This window comes from Dermacentor silvarum, chromosome 7 (assembly GCF_013339745.2).
Source record: "Dermacentor silvarum isolate Dsil-2018 chromosome 7, BIME_Dsil_1.4, whole genome shotgun sequence".
Classification (NCBI taxonomy): domain Eukaryota; kingdom Metazoa; phylum Arthropoda; class Arachnida; order Ixodida; family Ixodidae; genus Dermacentor; species Dermacentor silvarum.
Window position 1 is genome coordinate 169,983,502 of NC_051160.1, and position 17,059 is coordinate 170,000,560.

General features: G+C 48.1%; 1 protein-coding gene across 1 annotated transcript; it reads right to left on the reverse strand.

Annotated features, from left to right (window-relative positions):
• Positions 1–9,766: 9,766 nt before the first annotated feature.
• Positions 9,767–11,069, reverse strand: LOC119457410 (uncharacterized). Its single transcript, XM_037718981.2, has one exon. The coding sequence runs from the start codon at positions 10,858–10,860 to the stop codon at positions 10,525–10,527; it is 336 nt and encodes a 111-aa protein (XP_037574909.1). The 5' UTR covers positions 10,861–11,069; the 3' UTR covers positions 9,767–10,524.
• Positions 11,070–17,059: the final 5,990 nt, after the last annotated feature.

Genomic DNA, 17,059 nt, shown 5'->3' on the forward strand with positions numbered 1-17,059 from the left:
TCGGCCAATGTTCTGTTCAGGCGCTCTGTTAAGCCATTAGACTGGGGATGATAGGCTGTGGTTCTTCGGTGGTCGGTATGCGTCAGCCTGACGACTTGTTGCAACAACTCCGCTGTAAACGCTGCACCACGATCAGTAATGAGCACAGCGGGTGCACCGTGACGAAGCACGATGTTGTGGACGAAGAAGCTGGCGACTTCAGCAGCAGTTACCCGCGGCACAGCTTTTGTCTCCGCATAGCGAGTTAAATAATCGGTTGCCACGATTATCCACTTGTTTTGCAAGGAAGACGTGGGGAACGGACCAAGAAGGTCCATTCCCACTTGCTGGAACGGCGCCGGAGGCGGATCCAAAGGCTGAAGGAGGCCGGCAGACTTGACGGGTAGGACTTTACGCCTCTGACAGTCTTGGCACGTTCGCACATAGCGCTGAACTGGCGAAAATAGGTGTTCCCAATAGTATTTCTGCCTTATACGCGCTAATGTCCTCGCGAAGCCTAAGTGGCCGGCACAGGGATCGTCGGGACTCGCCTGTAAAACTTCCTCGCGCAGCGCCGTTGGAACGACGAGAAGGAACGTTTCTTGGCTGTTCTCGAAATTTTTCTTGTACAGGACATCGTTCCGCAGGCAGTACGATGTCAATCCTCGTGAAAGTGGGCGCGGGACAACAACGTCAGCTTCCTCGAGATATCGGATGACTGGAAGCAGTTCAGAGTCTGCAGGTTGGTAGTCAGCCATGCGCACCACGTCGACGACACCAAGAAACGGCAAATCTAGCTCCAAGTCGGAGGATGTCAAGGGAATAGGAGAACGTGACAAGCAGTCAGCGTCGCTATGCTTACGGCTCGATCTGTAGACAACAGTCATGTCGTATTCCTGGAGGCGGAGGCTCCAATGAGCGAGGCGACCTGACGGGTCTCGTAGATTGGCAAGGCAGCAGAGCGAATGGTGGTCACTGATCGCTCGAAATGGCCGGCCGTATAAGTAAGGTCGGAACTTGCTGATGACCCACACGACTGCTAAACATTCTTTTTCGGTGGTTGAATAATTAGCTTCTGGTTTTGTAAGGCTACGGCTCGCGTACGCAATTACACGTTCTGCGCCGTCTTGCCATTGAATCAGAATAGCCCCGAGTCCTACGTTGCTTGCGTCTATGTGAATTTCAGTTGCCGCGGTGTCATCAAAATGTGCCAGCACTGGAACGGATTGAATGCGTTTGCGCAATTCGGTGAAGGCCTGCTCCTGGTCTTCCGTCCACGCAAAGGGCACATCTTGTCGCGTCAGTCTCGTGAGAGGTTCAGCAATCCTCGAGAAGCCTTCAACGAAACGACGGTAGTAAGCGCAGAGACCCAGTAAACGCTGAACAGCCTTCTTGCCTTTAGGGTGAGGAAACTCGGCAACGGCAGCGATCTTTTCTGGGTCAGGTCGCACTCCTTGGGAGCTGACCACGTGGCCTAAAAGCTTGAGTTCCTGGAAGCCAAAGTAACATTTTTCAGGCTTGATGGTGAGGTTTGCCTTGCGTATTGCGGTAAGGACACTTCGTAGTCGGGTGAGATATTCATCGAACGTGCTGGAAAACAGAACAACGTCGTCTAGGTATACTATACACGTCTACCACTTTAGTCCGACGAGTACAGCGTCCATTATTCGTTGAAACGTAGCAGGAGCGGAACAAAGACCGAAAGGCAGGACTTTAAATTCGTATAGCCCGTCGGGAGTCACGAAGGCGGTTTTTTCACTGTCACACTCGTCCACTTCGATTTGCCAGTAGCCTGACTTTAGGTCTAACGAAGTTAAGAACTCAGCATGACGCAGACGGTCCAAAGCGTCATCGATACGTGGCAGGGGGTAAACGTCGCGTTTGGTGGCTCGGTTAAGCCGTCTGTAGTCAACGCAGAAGCGGAGCGTGTTGTCTTTCTTTTTTACTAGTACGACAGGCGACGTCCACGGACTTGTCGACGGCTGGATGACGTCATCATTGAGCATTTCTTGAACTTGACGCTTAGTCGCATCCCGCTCCATAGGTGACACGCGGTACGGGTGCTGACGAACAGGCCGCGCAGACTCCTCTGTAACTATCCGGTGTTGCGTAATGGATGTGCGCTGGACTTTAAATTCTGTGGAAAAACAGCCAGAGCATTCTGTAACTAAGCCCAGTAGCTGATCCTTCTGTACATCTGCTAAGTCAGCATTAATGTGGACACGGGTACTCAGGCTGGCGTGAGTTGTTGCATCCGGTGAGGTCACTTGTAACGTGCCGACGTCGGAGAAGTCAGCAATGTCGTTCAGAAAGGCCACAGCTGTACCTTGAGGGACGTGCTGATACTCATGGCTGAAGTTTGTCAACGAAACTTGCGAGCGCTTATTCTGTATTCCAAGAAGGCTCCAGGCGATGCAGATGTGTCTTTCGAGCAACAGCGGGATATTTGCCTCGGCAATACCCTCATAGTCGTCGAATGTGTCGCAGGTTACGAGGGTCAATACGCTGCTCCTTGGCGGCACCGTGATGTTCTCGTCGACAATCCTCAAGGTGTTGACATACGTGTCGTCAGTGCTGCTCCCTGCTAAGGCCTACTCCGTTGAAAACGTTACCAGCGATTTTAGGGGCGAAGATCCTTAAGGTGTGGGCCGTTCCCTCCTCTGTAGTAGTAGTAGTAGTAGTAGTAGTAGTAGTAGTAGTATGTAGCCACCTGTACTTTTATGAAGTGTTCACTAGATGACGTACCTGTTCCGCTTCCACTTCCGGTTCGACTTCCGGTTCCGGTTACACTTTGCGTGCGTTCGGTGCGAACGCGGGCAAAACGCCGACGGCGTCGACAACAGTTCTGCGCGTTGCGGGTGCTGCTGCATGTCCAAGTTTATACAGCTGTTGAAACTACCTTGAGTCGACCCCATGGCTGCTTCGCATACTACTCAGGGTTCCCCTAGGGGAAGATGGTGTAATGTTCTCTCTCGTTCCCGACGCGCGCTCTCTTTATATCTCGTCCGTAGCTGTGGTTTACCCGAATGATCCCCCAGTGCTTCGCCCACTCATCATCATTCACTTCGTGGATATGCTGTGATTTTTTGTAAGTTAATCACGGCTCCATTAGCCTGCAGAAAGTCAATTCCCAGAATTAGTTCCCTTGAACAGCTTCGGAGGATAACGAAATCTCCGAGGTACGTAAACCCACGAATGCTCACTCACGCTGTGCATCTTCCTACCGGGGTTAGCAGATGGCCTCCTGCAGTGCAAATCTGCGACCCAGTCCACTCGGTAGAAACTTTCTTCAGCTTGCAGGCAAGGTCCATGCTCATAACTGAGGTGTCCGCTCCAGTGTCGATTAACGCTCTTATTTCTTCGTCGTCTACGGTGACGGGAATGTTCGACGTTATTACCTCTCGTACGGTATTTGACTGCGTCTGTACATCTGCGTCGTTCTGTTTTCGTCGTTGTCGTCGTAGTGGAGGATCTTGAGCACAGTCGACGTCAGCGGCCTCACCTCCGGAGGTCGCTGAACTCAGTTTTCCCGAGCCGCCGGGCTAGGCGAGTGGCGTCTGAGAGCGCCGCGAGAGAAGGCTTGGCTTGGTGATGGTGACCTGTAACGAGCAGGAGACGACGAACGAGGCTCGTGCCATCGTTGATCACCATTGCGACGATTCGCGACGAAACTCTCTATTTCCGGCGGCCGCTCACCAGGTCGTGGACGAGGTGCATTCGGCGAGAATCCTCGGAGCCCCATATGACGATAAGGCCACATTTTGTAGATGTGCCCGGCTTCGCCACAATGATAACAAAGGGGCTTGTAGTCTGCGGTGCGCCAGACGTCGCTCTTCCTAGTTCTTGCTTCGGCGATGTGCGGTGGGCTGCGAGGCCTGAAGCTTGGGTCCAATTGCTGAGCGGGGTGTACCATGCTATACGCACTTGAGGGTGGTGGACGGAGTACTGCTTCAGCGTAACTCATTTCAGGACGCGGTCCCCACTACTATTTAAATAGTAGTAGTTTCCTATGGTCTGTCGCTTTCTAGAAAACCGGACAGGATAACACTTGTAAATATTGTTAGCTTCATGGACCACACGTCCCATATTCTCAACAATTGTTATTGGGTAATAAGAAAATACATTTCCTTTAAATTCTACATTCCTAAAGTATTTGGCCAACAAAAAAATTTGTTTTAAATTCTTTGTTTTTCTGCAATTATCTTCCCTCAAAGTTATGGCATATTCAAACGTGATAACCTCCTCATTAAATACATTCTACTCAATTAGAATTCGTTCAAAATTTATTTCAGCACACAAATTGTTAACAGAATGTAGCCAAGTCAGCTTCTGTACCACAAGAACACCGACCAATAAAAAAGACGGTCGCTCAATAAGGCTCAGCAGTAGAGCATAAATTTAAGTTAGGTGACACAGGCGTAGCCCTCACCAGTAAAAGTATATAACGCTTGTTGATTGTTCCAGATGCATAAGCGCCGAACTGCAGATTGGTCGTCGCGAAGTTCCTCGTCAACTTGAAAAACATTTTTAGTGCAAGCAGACAAAAACAAAAGGGAGCTAGACGTTAACATCCCGATTTTCCCTATATAATTGGATCGTTAGTTATCTCAATGACCGTACCGTGTATATGTCGACAAGCGATGGAGACACTGGTCACTATAATATTCACCGCGGTGTTCCCCAAGGAGGAGTTCTCAGTCCGACTCTCTTCAATGTGACATTGATTGGACTTGCGTCTGAGCTTCCCAACACAGTAAAGATTAGCGCGTATGCCGACGACATATGCACATGGGCATCTGGAGCTACGCGTCCGCAACTGCGTGCGCGTTTGCAACGTGCAGTGACTATTACAGCCACGTACTTACGACGTCAAGGCCTCACACTTTCAACTCAAAAATGTGCAGTGCTTGCCTTCACGCGCAAACAAATGACTAAATATCCGATAGTCATTAAAGGAACATCGATACCACTGAAGTCAAAACTGAAGCGTTTTGTCCTTGTGCTTCGGGTGGTGGCTGGAGCAAGATGGGGCCCGTCGGAATCATATCTTCTTCAATTGTACCAAGCCCTGTTCGTAGGCTATATAAGATACAGCTTGCCGGTGCTCTCGAACATGAGACCCAGCTGTGTGCGGACGTTAGAGAGCATACAAGCTCAAGGTTTGCGCACGTGCTTGGGCCTACCACGCTGCACCTCAACGAATGGAACCATTGCGGAAGCTCGGGCTTGTCCCATCAACGTATATATGCTCTGTGAACCTCTTCGAGTGCACCTACGCTTGTTGACCCGACATAGGCAACATCCCCTATCAGCACTCCCTGCCACACACCCAAACTGCAGTTTTTCAAGAACTATATTGCGTCATGAGAACATTCTGCCGTTTAGATTCTCTCCCCCATGCATTCCTAGTGCACCTCCGTGGGTCCTACCTACACCGCTTGTTAAACTTCAAATCCCTGGGATTACGAGGAAGTCCTGTGTTTCGTCAATTGGCCTTAAGCAACTTACCCTATCGCACATTTTTACAGCATACAGTGGTACTTCTGACGTGTATACCGATGGCTCTGTTACCCCATGTGCCTCCGCCGCAGCCTTTGTCATCCCGCAAATGTCCATCGCTCGACGGTTTAAATTAGACCACAAGTCCACTTCGACTGCTGCAGAACTTGTTGCTATCCGCGAGGCAATACGATTCCTTTCAAGAGAGCCTCCTCGCATATGGACTTTACTTTGCGACGCCAAACCCGCTCTTCAAGCCCTTGAGTGCGTTATGAGACAAGGCCCTTATTATATTTTAGCTCTAGAAATCGCAGAGCTTCTCGACATTGCGACCAAATGCGGTCACCACGTCCCCTTTCAGTGGATACCTGCACACTGTGGCGTGATAGGAAATGAACAAGCAGACGCTGAAGCTAAAATAGCTGTAAATAATGCGCCAGAAGTAAGCATGGCGTTCTCACGAACAGACACGAATGCCCTGCTTCGGTGCGTCATGCGGAACTCTACACTTGAGTACTGGACCAATCCTGATCGACGACACAAGAGACTGCACAAATGGGGCCCAGAAATGAAGTTCCGCATGCCTCATAAACTGAAGAGGAGCATAACAAGTCTGCTACACCAGATTCGTCTTGGTGTTGCACTCACGAGGCGTTATACGCATATCATCGGCTGCAGTGACACTGGTCCCAACTGCGATCACTGCCCAGTGCCAGAAACACTTGAGCACATATTTTGCTCATGCCCAGCGTACGCGCGAGAACGGCAAAGCCTCATTTCAACTATTCAGCGAGTGACTAAAAGACCAATGTCTGACGAGATTGTCTTAGGTCCTTGGCCTGACGCCAGCAGCGCAGCTGTGGTCATCGAAGCGACTATAGCCTTCCTTCAAGCCACTGGACTCCATGCACGGCTATAGTATGACCTCAACGGGATGGACATGTACATACGCACCTCCTAATCTTATCATCATCATTCATCGCTCTTTTTATCCCCTCCCCCCTTCCCCAGTGTAGAGTAGCAGGCCAGAGCAAACTAACGCTCAAGCCGACCTCTCTGCCTTTCTTCAAATAAACCTCACTCTCTCTCTCCCGATTTTCCGCAGTATTCGCACCATGGTGTTCATGTCTCCCTTGTGTCCTTGACTGCTTGAGCTGAAAAATGTTATCCGAGTTCGAATACCACCGCGATGATCAGGCCGCTGTGTTACAGCTACCTTTCAAGCCAACCTCGGAGTTTAGGTCATGCTGGGGTAGAAAAGATGTAAATTGTTAAGTTGCTGTTTTCAGAAAAAAGGCATGATGCTGTGTCGGCGTAGATCAACATTCTGTCATTTTATGTGCGCCTCCCTGCTTCGCTTACCGAAAGTGCTACAACGGTGACGATCAGCTGCAAAAGCAGGTAACATTAGTTGGGCTCTTCAGAAATGCCGTTACCAAACTGCAGCATGCCAGCGAGTGCCACATCATCATCATCATCAGCCTATATTTTATGTCCACTGCAGGACGAAGGCCTCTCCCTGCGATCTCCAATTACCCCTGTCTTGCGCTAGCGTATTCCAACTTGCGGCTGCAAATTTCCTAACTTCATCATCCCATCTGGTTTTCTGCCGACCTCGACTGCGCTTCCCTTCTATTGGTATCCATTCTGTAACCCTAAAGGTCCACCGGTTATCCATCCTACGCATTACATGGCCTGCACAGCTCCATTTCTTCCGCTTAATGTCAACTAGAATATCGGCTATTCCCGTTTGTTCTCTGATCCACACCACTCTCTTCCTGTCTCTTAACGTTAGTCCTAAGATTTTTCGTTCCATCCCTCTTTGTGCGGTCCTTAACTTGTTCTCGAGCTTCTTTGTTAACCTCCAAGTTTCTGCCCCATATGTTAGCACCGGTAGAATGCAATGATTGTGCACTTTTCTTTTCAACGACAGTGGTAAGCTCCCAGTCAGGATTTGGTAATGCCTGCCGTATGCACTCCAACCCAATTTTATTCTTCTGTAAATTTCTTTCTCGTGATCAGGGTCTCGTGTGAGTAATTGACCTAGATAAACGTACTCCTTTACAGACTCTAGAGGCTGACTGGCGATCCTGAATTCTTGTTCCCTTGCCAGGCTATTGAACATTATCTTTGTCTTCTGCATATTCATCTTCAACCCAATTCCTACACATTCTCGATTAAGGTCCTCAATCATTTGTTGTAATTCGTCTCCATTTTTGCTGAATAGGACAATGTCATCTGCAAACCGAAGGTTGCTGAGATATTCGCCGTTGATCCTCACTCCTAAGCCTTCCCAGTCTAAAATCTTGAATACTTCTTCTAAGCATGCAGTGAAGAGCATTGGAGAGATTGTGTCTCCTTGCCTGACCCCTTTCTTGATAGGTAACTTTCTACTTTTCTTGTGGAGAACCAAGGTAGCTGTGGAATCCTTGTAGATGTTTGCTAAGATATTCACGTATGCCTCCTGTACTCCTTGATTACGCAATGCCTCTATGACTGCTGGTATCTCTACTGAATCAAATGCCTTTTCATAATCTATGAAAGCCATGTATAGAGGTTGATTATAGTCCGCAGATTTCTCGATTACCTGATTTATGACATGGATATGACAGTGCCACATGCAAGCAGGTAATTCAAATAAAACGCAACCACGCCGTATGCGGTGATTCATTCGTCGCCGCTATTACGTTGCCATGTCGTGCTCACCCCAATGCAGCCTTCTTTTACTAGTCAATTCAATTAAAATAAGTTCTGTGGTTTTAGGGCCCATTCACCGATTGCGACTGGCGACCAGAAAGCTACTCAAGACGAACGATGTTCACACTGACAAATGCGACCGACGAGTCGCTAAACCGAAATGTCTCACGATATGCCGTTCACGTCTGCTTGAAATGTCATCGCCTCGTAAAATAAGCGTCAGCGTATACGGACGTCCTGTTCCTTCGCATCTGATTGGTTCATCTGTTCTGCGACTGCGGTCGCGTGACTGAAAAATTGAGCTGTGAGCGACGGGCTCGAAACAGTGGCATTTCGAGAAAAGCGACCATTTGCGACTACTTGCGACTGGTCGCTTTGCGACTAACTTGGTAGCACGACCTCGCCTAGTAGCAAGTGTGAATGAGCCCTTACTTGCCAAAACCTCCATATGGTTTTGAGGCACGCCGTAGTGGGGGACTCCGCATGAATTTTGACCACGTACCTGACAGCTTTGAACACCCCACCACAACCTAAATACCGTGCTTAGGGTGCCAGGTGTATCATGGAAGATTATCCAAGTTGATAAAAATCTCTACAAGTAAAGCTATTCGAACTACAAAAGTAAAGGCTAATGTTTATATATTTGAGGTCACATTTAAACGCCGGCATAAAGTTTTCCCGGAATATTTATCGGAACCACACTTTAACGTCAATTCCAAGGCGCCTGAAATTCAGACATTGAGAACCTTTGGTATTGCAACCATGTACGCCAATAGAATTGGAAATATTAGCCATGAATTTAAAACTGCATTGAATATAGTAGTTTACTATGTTTATTTTACCCGTAAACTAGCTAAATGCAATTTCAAGAGAGGAATGTAAGGCCAAAGAAATATATTTAAGCCGTCCCTTTGCTGAGCGACTAATTTTATGCAAGGAAACAATGTCCATATTGCTTCGAAATAATACTGCGTTTCGTTAAAATTTATTCAAAAGTTGTTCTAGCAACGAGAACAATGGCTATGTTGTTGCGAAATACTACTAAACTTTGTTATACGCACAATGTCTTTCATAATTAAGTTCTCAAGCAATGAACTCATAGTTTATATCACGGGCTTTCCCTATTCCGTAAGGCAGCTCTTGCTACTTCAAGCACCTACGAACTAAGATTCTTGAAAACTCAGGAGAAGAACTTCGAAAAGGTGATTTTGTTTTTCTATTAAATCAAAACAAGCTTTGTTCGCGAACCCTTCGGAACTTTCCTGGCCGTGTGGCTACATTGTGATGTATTCCCGAAAGCTCACACCAAAAAATCAATTGCCCAGTGACAGGATCAAAGCTCGCTCCCCCAGTAGAGATGCCGTCACATTTAGGCCACAATCGCACGTCTAAAGAGGCAACGCCTAGTAGCGCTTCGAGGTGGTCGCCGTGTGCGTCAGACCACATGCACAGGTGCCTCAGACCACATGCGCGTGCGAATTTTCTGCACGACAAAAAACTAGACATGAAATGAGCAAATTTGTTACATTTGATAAACTCCTTCCCGAAAACTTGGCTTCAAATAAATTCAAAATGTGCGTTCACTCTGCTCAATTTTGTTTCATAATCTTTTATTTCTCCAAGTGTCAGCGTATTTTTGAGCGTTTTCATGAATATCCAAATCGTCTTTATTTTCATCGTAAGCATATTCGCGCAAAATTTGATTTGTACTTTAGGCTTTAATGTGAGATTGTACTGTTAACACATCAAGTAATTTCGCTCAGAAGCTCTGAACACCTCAAAGAGATCATTTCAGGTAGAATCGCAGAAGCCGTATGGACGTGGCATTGCCATATTCGTCAATAGTCAGGACTCGAAAGATGACAATATAAAATTGATCCACGTTGTTTCAACAGCGCAGGACCAGACGAAGGACGGACAGAAAAGCGAAGACATGCAAAATTGAAGTTGCTGAAACTCTTGAGCACGATGGTTCGCGCGCACAGCACGGTATCTGGGGGATCGCCGGCACTTTCAGAAAGCGCAGACGTTACGTAAAACGACTACGACTGCACAATTCCCACTTTAAAAATGCTTGTCCCAGGGTGCTCTCCAGCATAGTCGTGCACTGCTCAACAACATAGATGATGTCGCGTCAACAACATTTGCTCATATTTCGTGTCTCCTGCATCCGGCCAAGTAACTATGGCTCCTCGCGAGCACATGCATCTCGAGTGCATCCATGCACTGAAGTCGGAATTGTATGTGAACGTCATGAGGGAGTTGATCACTTTCTGGTCCCCCGAGGGCTGGCAAAGCCCAGCACTTCAAATCCGGGATGCCATTTTATTCTCCTCGCACTGTTGCTGCTCAGAGAAAGGGCGTCACTGTCCTGCCGCTGGTCAGGAGATCGTCGGCCACGCTGCCCACAGTGTGCTCGAGCAAGCGTTTGCAGTAGGTCCGTCCAGACTCCGTGCTGTTCCCAGGATCGTTGGTGCAGCACATGCGGTAGGCCCTGGCGTTCTTTGTGATCTTGGCGCAGCGTTGACAAAGCGCTTGGAGCTCGCTGGCAGGCACGCAGTCACCCAACGACCTCTGGGCCTCGGTCTGCACCGCCGGCCACGATGGTTCCGCAGCTGCACCACCGGCGGGAGCATCCGAGCAGCTGTTGTTGAGGCACGCCACTAGCACCCACACGAGGAACATAGCGCCGTCGCCTCGTGCGCAGTCGGTGCTGCCATGGTCGGAAACGAAAGCGCACGACTCCGACGACGTTGCGACGCAGAGATAAGATACCCGAGGAGAGCGTTATCGGTGCACGTGGCCCAGCCTTATCTGCAACTGGAACTACACGCTGCCGGCTGCTTTTAGAACGCAGCGTGTATTTTGGGCGCCTGCTGTTGACGAGTTGCCTGGTCGCAACGGCCGCGCTATCAGAGAAAAGCAACCGAAGGACGTCTCGCTTCGAAGGACGGGTTGTCGGTGGAGAGCGTCTGGCCTCGATAAGCTGCGTTTGCACACCGCCCTCCTACTGTTGCGAAGAGAGGAGGTCTTACCCAATTGCGTTGCCAGCTCTTGGGAGTCACACCCTTCGGTAACTCCCCCGATGCCCTGGCAAACAACAGCCAATGTGGCCATAGTCACACCTGTCATTTTAAACGCGACGGATTTCAAGTTGCTGGCGATTGCCATTGACACTTTGATGGGCAAATTATACCAAAACGAGATGCTTGGAAGCTTTGTTCTGTTGCGGCATTGTATGAGCAAATGCTGTAAGAATTCGGGTCAAGTTCGTGCAACAAACATTTCTGCCCCATATGAAATAAGCAATAAATACAGCGATACAGAGCCCCTATATTGTCAAAAGCTCTACGCCCCTTTAAAGAAATTAGCAACCATTTCAGTGATCATTAAAAAAAGACAAAAATATAAATATATTTCTGTATCTGCGAATAAGGTATATACGAAAAGCTGTCAGAGAAGGCAGAGATAGTCTGACGATTCAATGTCATTTTTTCCCTGGCCATTTCCCTGAACAACGTCCACCCTACCATACTAGCAAACGCTGTCTTTTCGACATCAGCCTGCCCCTCATTCCTTTCGGCTGCCTTATCTCGCAATACAGCAGATTCCCATACGCGGCTGGTATTGGCCAATAGCTGACGTCAATCAAGAAGGGTGTTTGGATCAGCGCGCTTCTCCTATTGTTATTGTGTTTACTTTTGATACAGTTTGTTAACAGGCTGAACTAAGTGAAAATCTGCTTTCGAACTTCGATAATAAATACGGACTTCTGGAAGAAGCCGATTATCGACGGCTCACGCTCGGCTGCGGTCACCTGCGCAGGAACTAAACTTTGGCCACCCTGCTTATCGGTGTCGTAGCCGTCTGGTTTCAATAATTTTGACTAGCTTTAACCCCTCAACTAGCCTCGAACTACACGAAACTTAAGCTCATCCTACATGCATTCTTTGCAGCACACGGTCACTCCTGGCTGCTCCTGGTTAGATACCTTGGCAGACTTCGCTTGCTATTGAGCTCTTGATAGCGCTGCAAAATGTACAGTCGCGAGCAAAAGTTTGGAGATCACGGCATCAGCAAAAAAATTAAATATATTCAAGCGCAGCTCTGCGACCTCAAATTGGGTTAATACGTTGTATTGGTCAAACACGCGCACGTAGGCGTGCGCTCTTGATTTCAGCCGGAATGCCCAGGCTGCGAAGAAAAAAAAATAAAATCGTGGCACTTTGGTCAGCAAACTTTTGCTCCCTACTGTACAAGTTGGATGCGGCTACTGTAAAGTGGTGCAAGACAAAACCGGTTCGCGCCACGTAGCACAGCCAGACCGGAACATGCGAGCGCCTACTCAAGGCTTGTCGTGCTCAAAGCGAACGCTGTGCATATACGCATTGCATTTGCATGTAGCGGTGGTCTGCTATTAGCGGAGATACCGCGGCCACCGCGGGGTGCCGCGACAAGTGCGCTGGCTGAGCATACAGCGGCTCGCCGACTACAACCGCGCGTCGTAGGCGCCAAAATCGGAAATGGTGGCTTCGACGTGAACATCAAAAATCAAATTTGAATTGCCGCCATGGTGACGTTCAGTAGCTGGAGCGTTGTGGGCAGGCCGCGCGCTTCGCGCCGCCGCCTTCGCGGTGCAAGTCATTGAAGAAGGAGCGGAAGCACCGCGAACGGGCGTTTGGCTGCCGATAAATTCGGTTCACATGAACGCATTGAAGTACTTCTTGCGGCGAAGTGTTTCCGAAATAGTCTATTTCAACTTCAAAGGCAATTCTCGACTACGATAAAATGTGGTTCAGGGCCCCTTTAGGAAACCAAGATGTTATACCGAGGGAATGAGTTGAAAAAGTCTCCTAATCAAAAGAGAAACCTAATTAACTCTGTTATTACGTTTAATAAATTGTGCAACCTCAGATGAATTATTGACGCATAAGGATCCTCCCCTGCCAGCTTCTTTAGCTTATTCTAGAGGAATGGGCTCATGTTGTGATGCCACCCCTCGTGCTCGCTTACAATAGTTCTAAAAGCAATATCGTACTGATGCGTATTAGGAGTAAAATAGGTGGCAAACTGTTTTTTTTTTCGTTTTCGTTTTTTTTTCCTGTTTTGAGCCTGCTTAGCGAGGATTGTCAATTCCGAACTTTTAATTCAAGTCAATGAATTTAGACTTGACTTTAACAGCACTTCTCTTGATAGCAACAAAATGTTTATCCGCCGCTACCTGCGTTTTGTCGTCAAACAATCCTTTTGGCAACACAACACAACTGCTTTGCCTATCAGACTGCAGAAGCACAAACTAGTTTTGTGTGAAGAAAGTAACTGCACTTTCCAGGTCTTTCTGAGCATGTCGGCCCGCTGCTCTGCTTCCACTTTTTGCGATGCAGTTCATTCCCCTCTTTAGGCAACGGCCATGGTTCCTTTGCCCAACCATGCTGAGACGTCACAGTTGAGACCACCAGGTCATAGTGGTGGACACAGGGTGGCACTGCGAATGTGATTGCTTCTCCGGTAGCCTCGCTACGTTCGCTGGAATAGAAATTTCGTCCAAAACTACAGACTTTCTGTGTGTTTACTTGTTAGTTTTTGAAGACCTCATAAGAGCGTTGAGTGTGGTCCTCAGCCTGTTGCCCTCCGTAGCTTTCCTCCCCTAGCCCCTGTGACCACAGTGACCGAAAATTATATGCACATATGCCATGGCACACGCCCACTTACGCAAGTTGGCATCAAAGAGATTCATAGAACATCGGCACATACGTAGCTTCACATACACCGTGACCCAAGTTGGCATCAGCTACATTGAAGCACAGTACACACAAAAGGGCGCATTTCAAACCCTCTAAGTTCGCATCTAAGTGGTTCATCGAACAGCAACACATACCCTAGACCCCATACCCAGTGACCGAAGCTGGTCCTACGGTTGGTTTGGAACCTTGTTCAATCAACACAATAACCTGGTGGGCGGGCCATCAGACCATGCATGGACTACCTACTACTAGTAAACCAACTTGGCGGGATAACGGTTGCAGACAGACCTCAGAAATTGGGTGAATAATGCTAATTGCATTCCGAATCCTAGCAAAACTCTTCCCGCGATAACGGTCAATGTTAATGTGATTAGCACTTATGCAATGCAGCCGCACACTGCATTGCTGAAGACGCCTTTATTTAGCATCTGTAGTGGCCATTCTGAGATGTCCATTGCGTCGTCTATACCCTGTGTTCTAATGCGAGCCAAGCTGTTTACAAAAAGGGCGTTGCGAGATACGACGATGGGACCAGCGGTGTTTTTTTTAGCTGTCACGTTGTGCAAACTGGTGAACAGTTTGTTATAATTTATTACCTAACTAGTGAAATATAAGTGCCTCAAATTAAAATTTGTTGGTTGTACGCGCAAGCTCGAACGTCAAGTTGTTCATCCAATTTAAAAAAGTTGTCGCAGTTTCACCTGAAAGGCGAAGCATCAATTGCGATAGCAAATTTGTAGAGAGCTATACGGAGTAAGGATAGTAGTTTTATCATGTGTATAAATTTGGACATGCAGCAGCACCAGCAACGCGCAGAACTGTTGTCGACGTCGTCGGCGTTCTGCCCGCGTTCGCACAAAATGCGTGCGGCGTTGGTGACTGTTGCCGGAGCCTCTGATATAAATAGGCACCTGGTGCCGCAGCTAAACGTCGCCTCCCTTCCCTCCCCCTACCCCCCCCCCTTACGGCCTTTCGCGCGTCGGAAGAAGGCACGCTTGCTCTACATATATGGTGATTGTAAAGGAGGAAAGAGACGCCTACTTCTGCATCCCTTAAGGGAGCACGGCGCAGAACGCGCGTTTGTTCTCCGCCGTGGGTTCACTCCCCGTGAAAGCGCGCGGCCCTCGCGCCCTTTCACGCGCACATATAGCGTTCGGCGCGCGGCGACGATTTCATCTCCATTGACATCATACGGAACCTCACGGCGACGGCGACGGCGACGCCGACGGCAGAAATCTGCTTTTGAGTGTCCATATAATTGCTATCGCAATAAAACAATATATTCAACAGTTCCCAGCTCGCTACATTCTCGCCAGGGTTTTTTTTTTTTTTTTTTTGCAGCGTAAGCTGTTATGGGAGCGTAAACTGTTATGGGCTCGTTCCAATAACCGCGGCGGCCGCATTTCGAAGGAGGCAGAATGCAAAAACGCCCCTGTGCTTACGTTGTAGTGCACGTTAATGAACCACGTGGCCCGCGATGTAGCAGTGGCATAGGTATCTGTACATGGTACATAGAGAAGTTTTGAGGAAGAAAAACTAGATTAAGAAGTTGTATAGAAATATTCGAGAATGAAAAACATGCATAGGATACCTGATTAAATCAAGTGGGCTAAGTGACTATTTTCCCCTGCCCGTTTCAAGTGAGATGCCATTAAATCATCATGATCAGCAGCAGCAGCATCAGCAGCAGCGTCGTATGTGACACGTGCGCAACGTAATCTCGATATCTGTGATCTTTGTTCACTATTCGGCACACGTTAAGGTGCCTTCTCGCAAGGTAGGAACCGGTGCTGAAGAAGCGAATCGTACAACTACGCTAGTAGCTGCAACCAGGCAACGTCAGCTCAGTAAATCGCTGTGCGTAGAGAAGCACAAGCTGCAGTTCGCCGTCGACGCTGGGTGGACAGTTCAGTTCGTTCTCGTGAGAACAACGCAAAGAGACTTCGCTGCGAAGACCCTGTAGTGCCAAAAAAGGAGCTAGCTTACGCTTTCAGTGTGCTGCGTGTACCGCGCAGGCCTGTGATTTTCTTCCTTGTTTCAATATGGCACCAAACGCGACAAAAACATTCAAAGTGAAGACCGGCCCACACGTTTTGCGCACGCAACAGCAGCGCTCCCAAAAGGGGTTACAGAGTAGCAACACTCAATGGCAGACTTTGTGACCACGAAAACGTGAGAAGGCCATGGCGTAGCTTTAGGCTTCTGCTACTATCAAGCATTACGAACGATTGAGGGACAACTGCATGCTTACAATAGCAAGACGAAGGGGGTTTGACGACGGCGGCACGACGATGACTGCATAAGGATGACGATGACATGACGATAATATGACGAAGAAGCTGGAATGACAAGGATGAAACGACCATGGCAGCATCAAAACCATCAGCACATACCTAATTACTTAACCCACTAAAGAATCAGCAGGACAACGGTTAGAGATACGCGCAGTAGTAGATGCCGGAAAGTGCGTGAAATGTCACAGGAATGCTAATCGGCCATAATGGTGTACTCAATGGCTAATGAATCTGAACGCAAATAAATGCAAAGTAATGAGAATATATCGTAACAATAATGCTCTGGTCCTTTATCCTTACTTTTTCAATAATGCTATCTTAGAAGCTGTTAGCTCATATAATTACTTCGGCGTTCATATATCTAATACCTTGACATGGCAACCTCACATAGATTTCGTGGCTAACAATGCTAATCGCATGTTAGGTTTCCTTCGCCCAAACTTTTCATTGGCGAAGGAAACCTATCCTATTTCCTATCTGTATGAAACACTTGTAAGGTCGAAACTCGAATATTCCGCCTGTATCTGGGATCCTCACTTTGCCTTGCTTATCTCCTCTCTCGAAGCGATTCAAAACAGCCCGTTTCATCCTTTCTAATTACTCTCGCACCGCAAGTGTTACTGCAATGAAAATTTTCCTGGGCCTCCCTGAGCTTACGACACGAAGAAAAATGGTGCGCATTGGGCTATTCCACAAAATATACTATACCAATCATCACCTCAAGAATGCACTACTCGCTGCTCTTCATTATATTTCAGCACGCACCGGTCACAACTTCAAGGTCCACGTCCCAAGTTCACGTACAAACCTACACGCTTACTCTTTCATTCCAAGGACATCGACCAG

Excerpts from the sequence above, each read along its gene's own strand:
- LOC119457410 (XM_037718981.2), bottom strand. The coding sequence starts at position 10,860 with ATGTTCCTCGTGTGGGTGCTAGTGGCGTGCCTCAACAACAGCTGCTCG.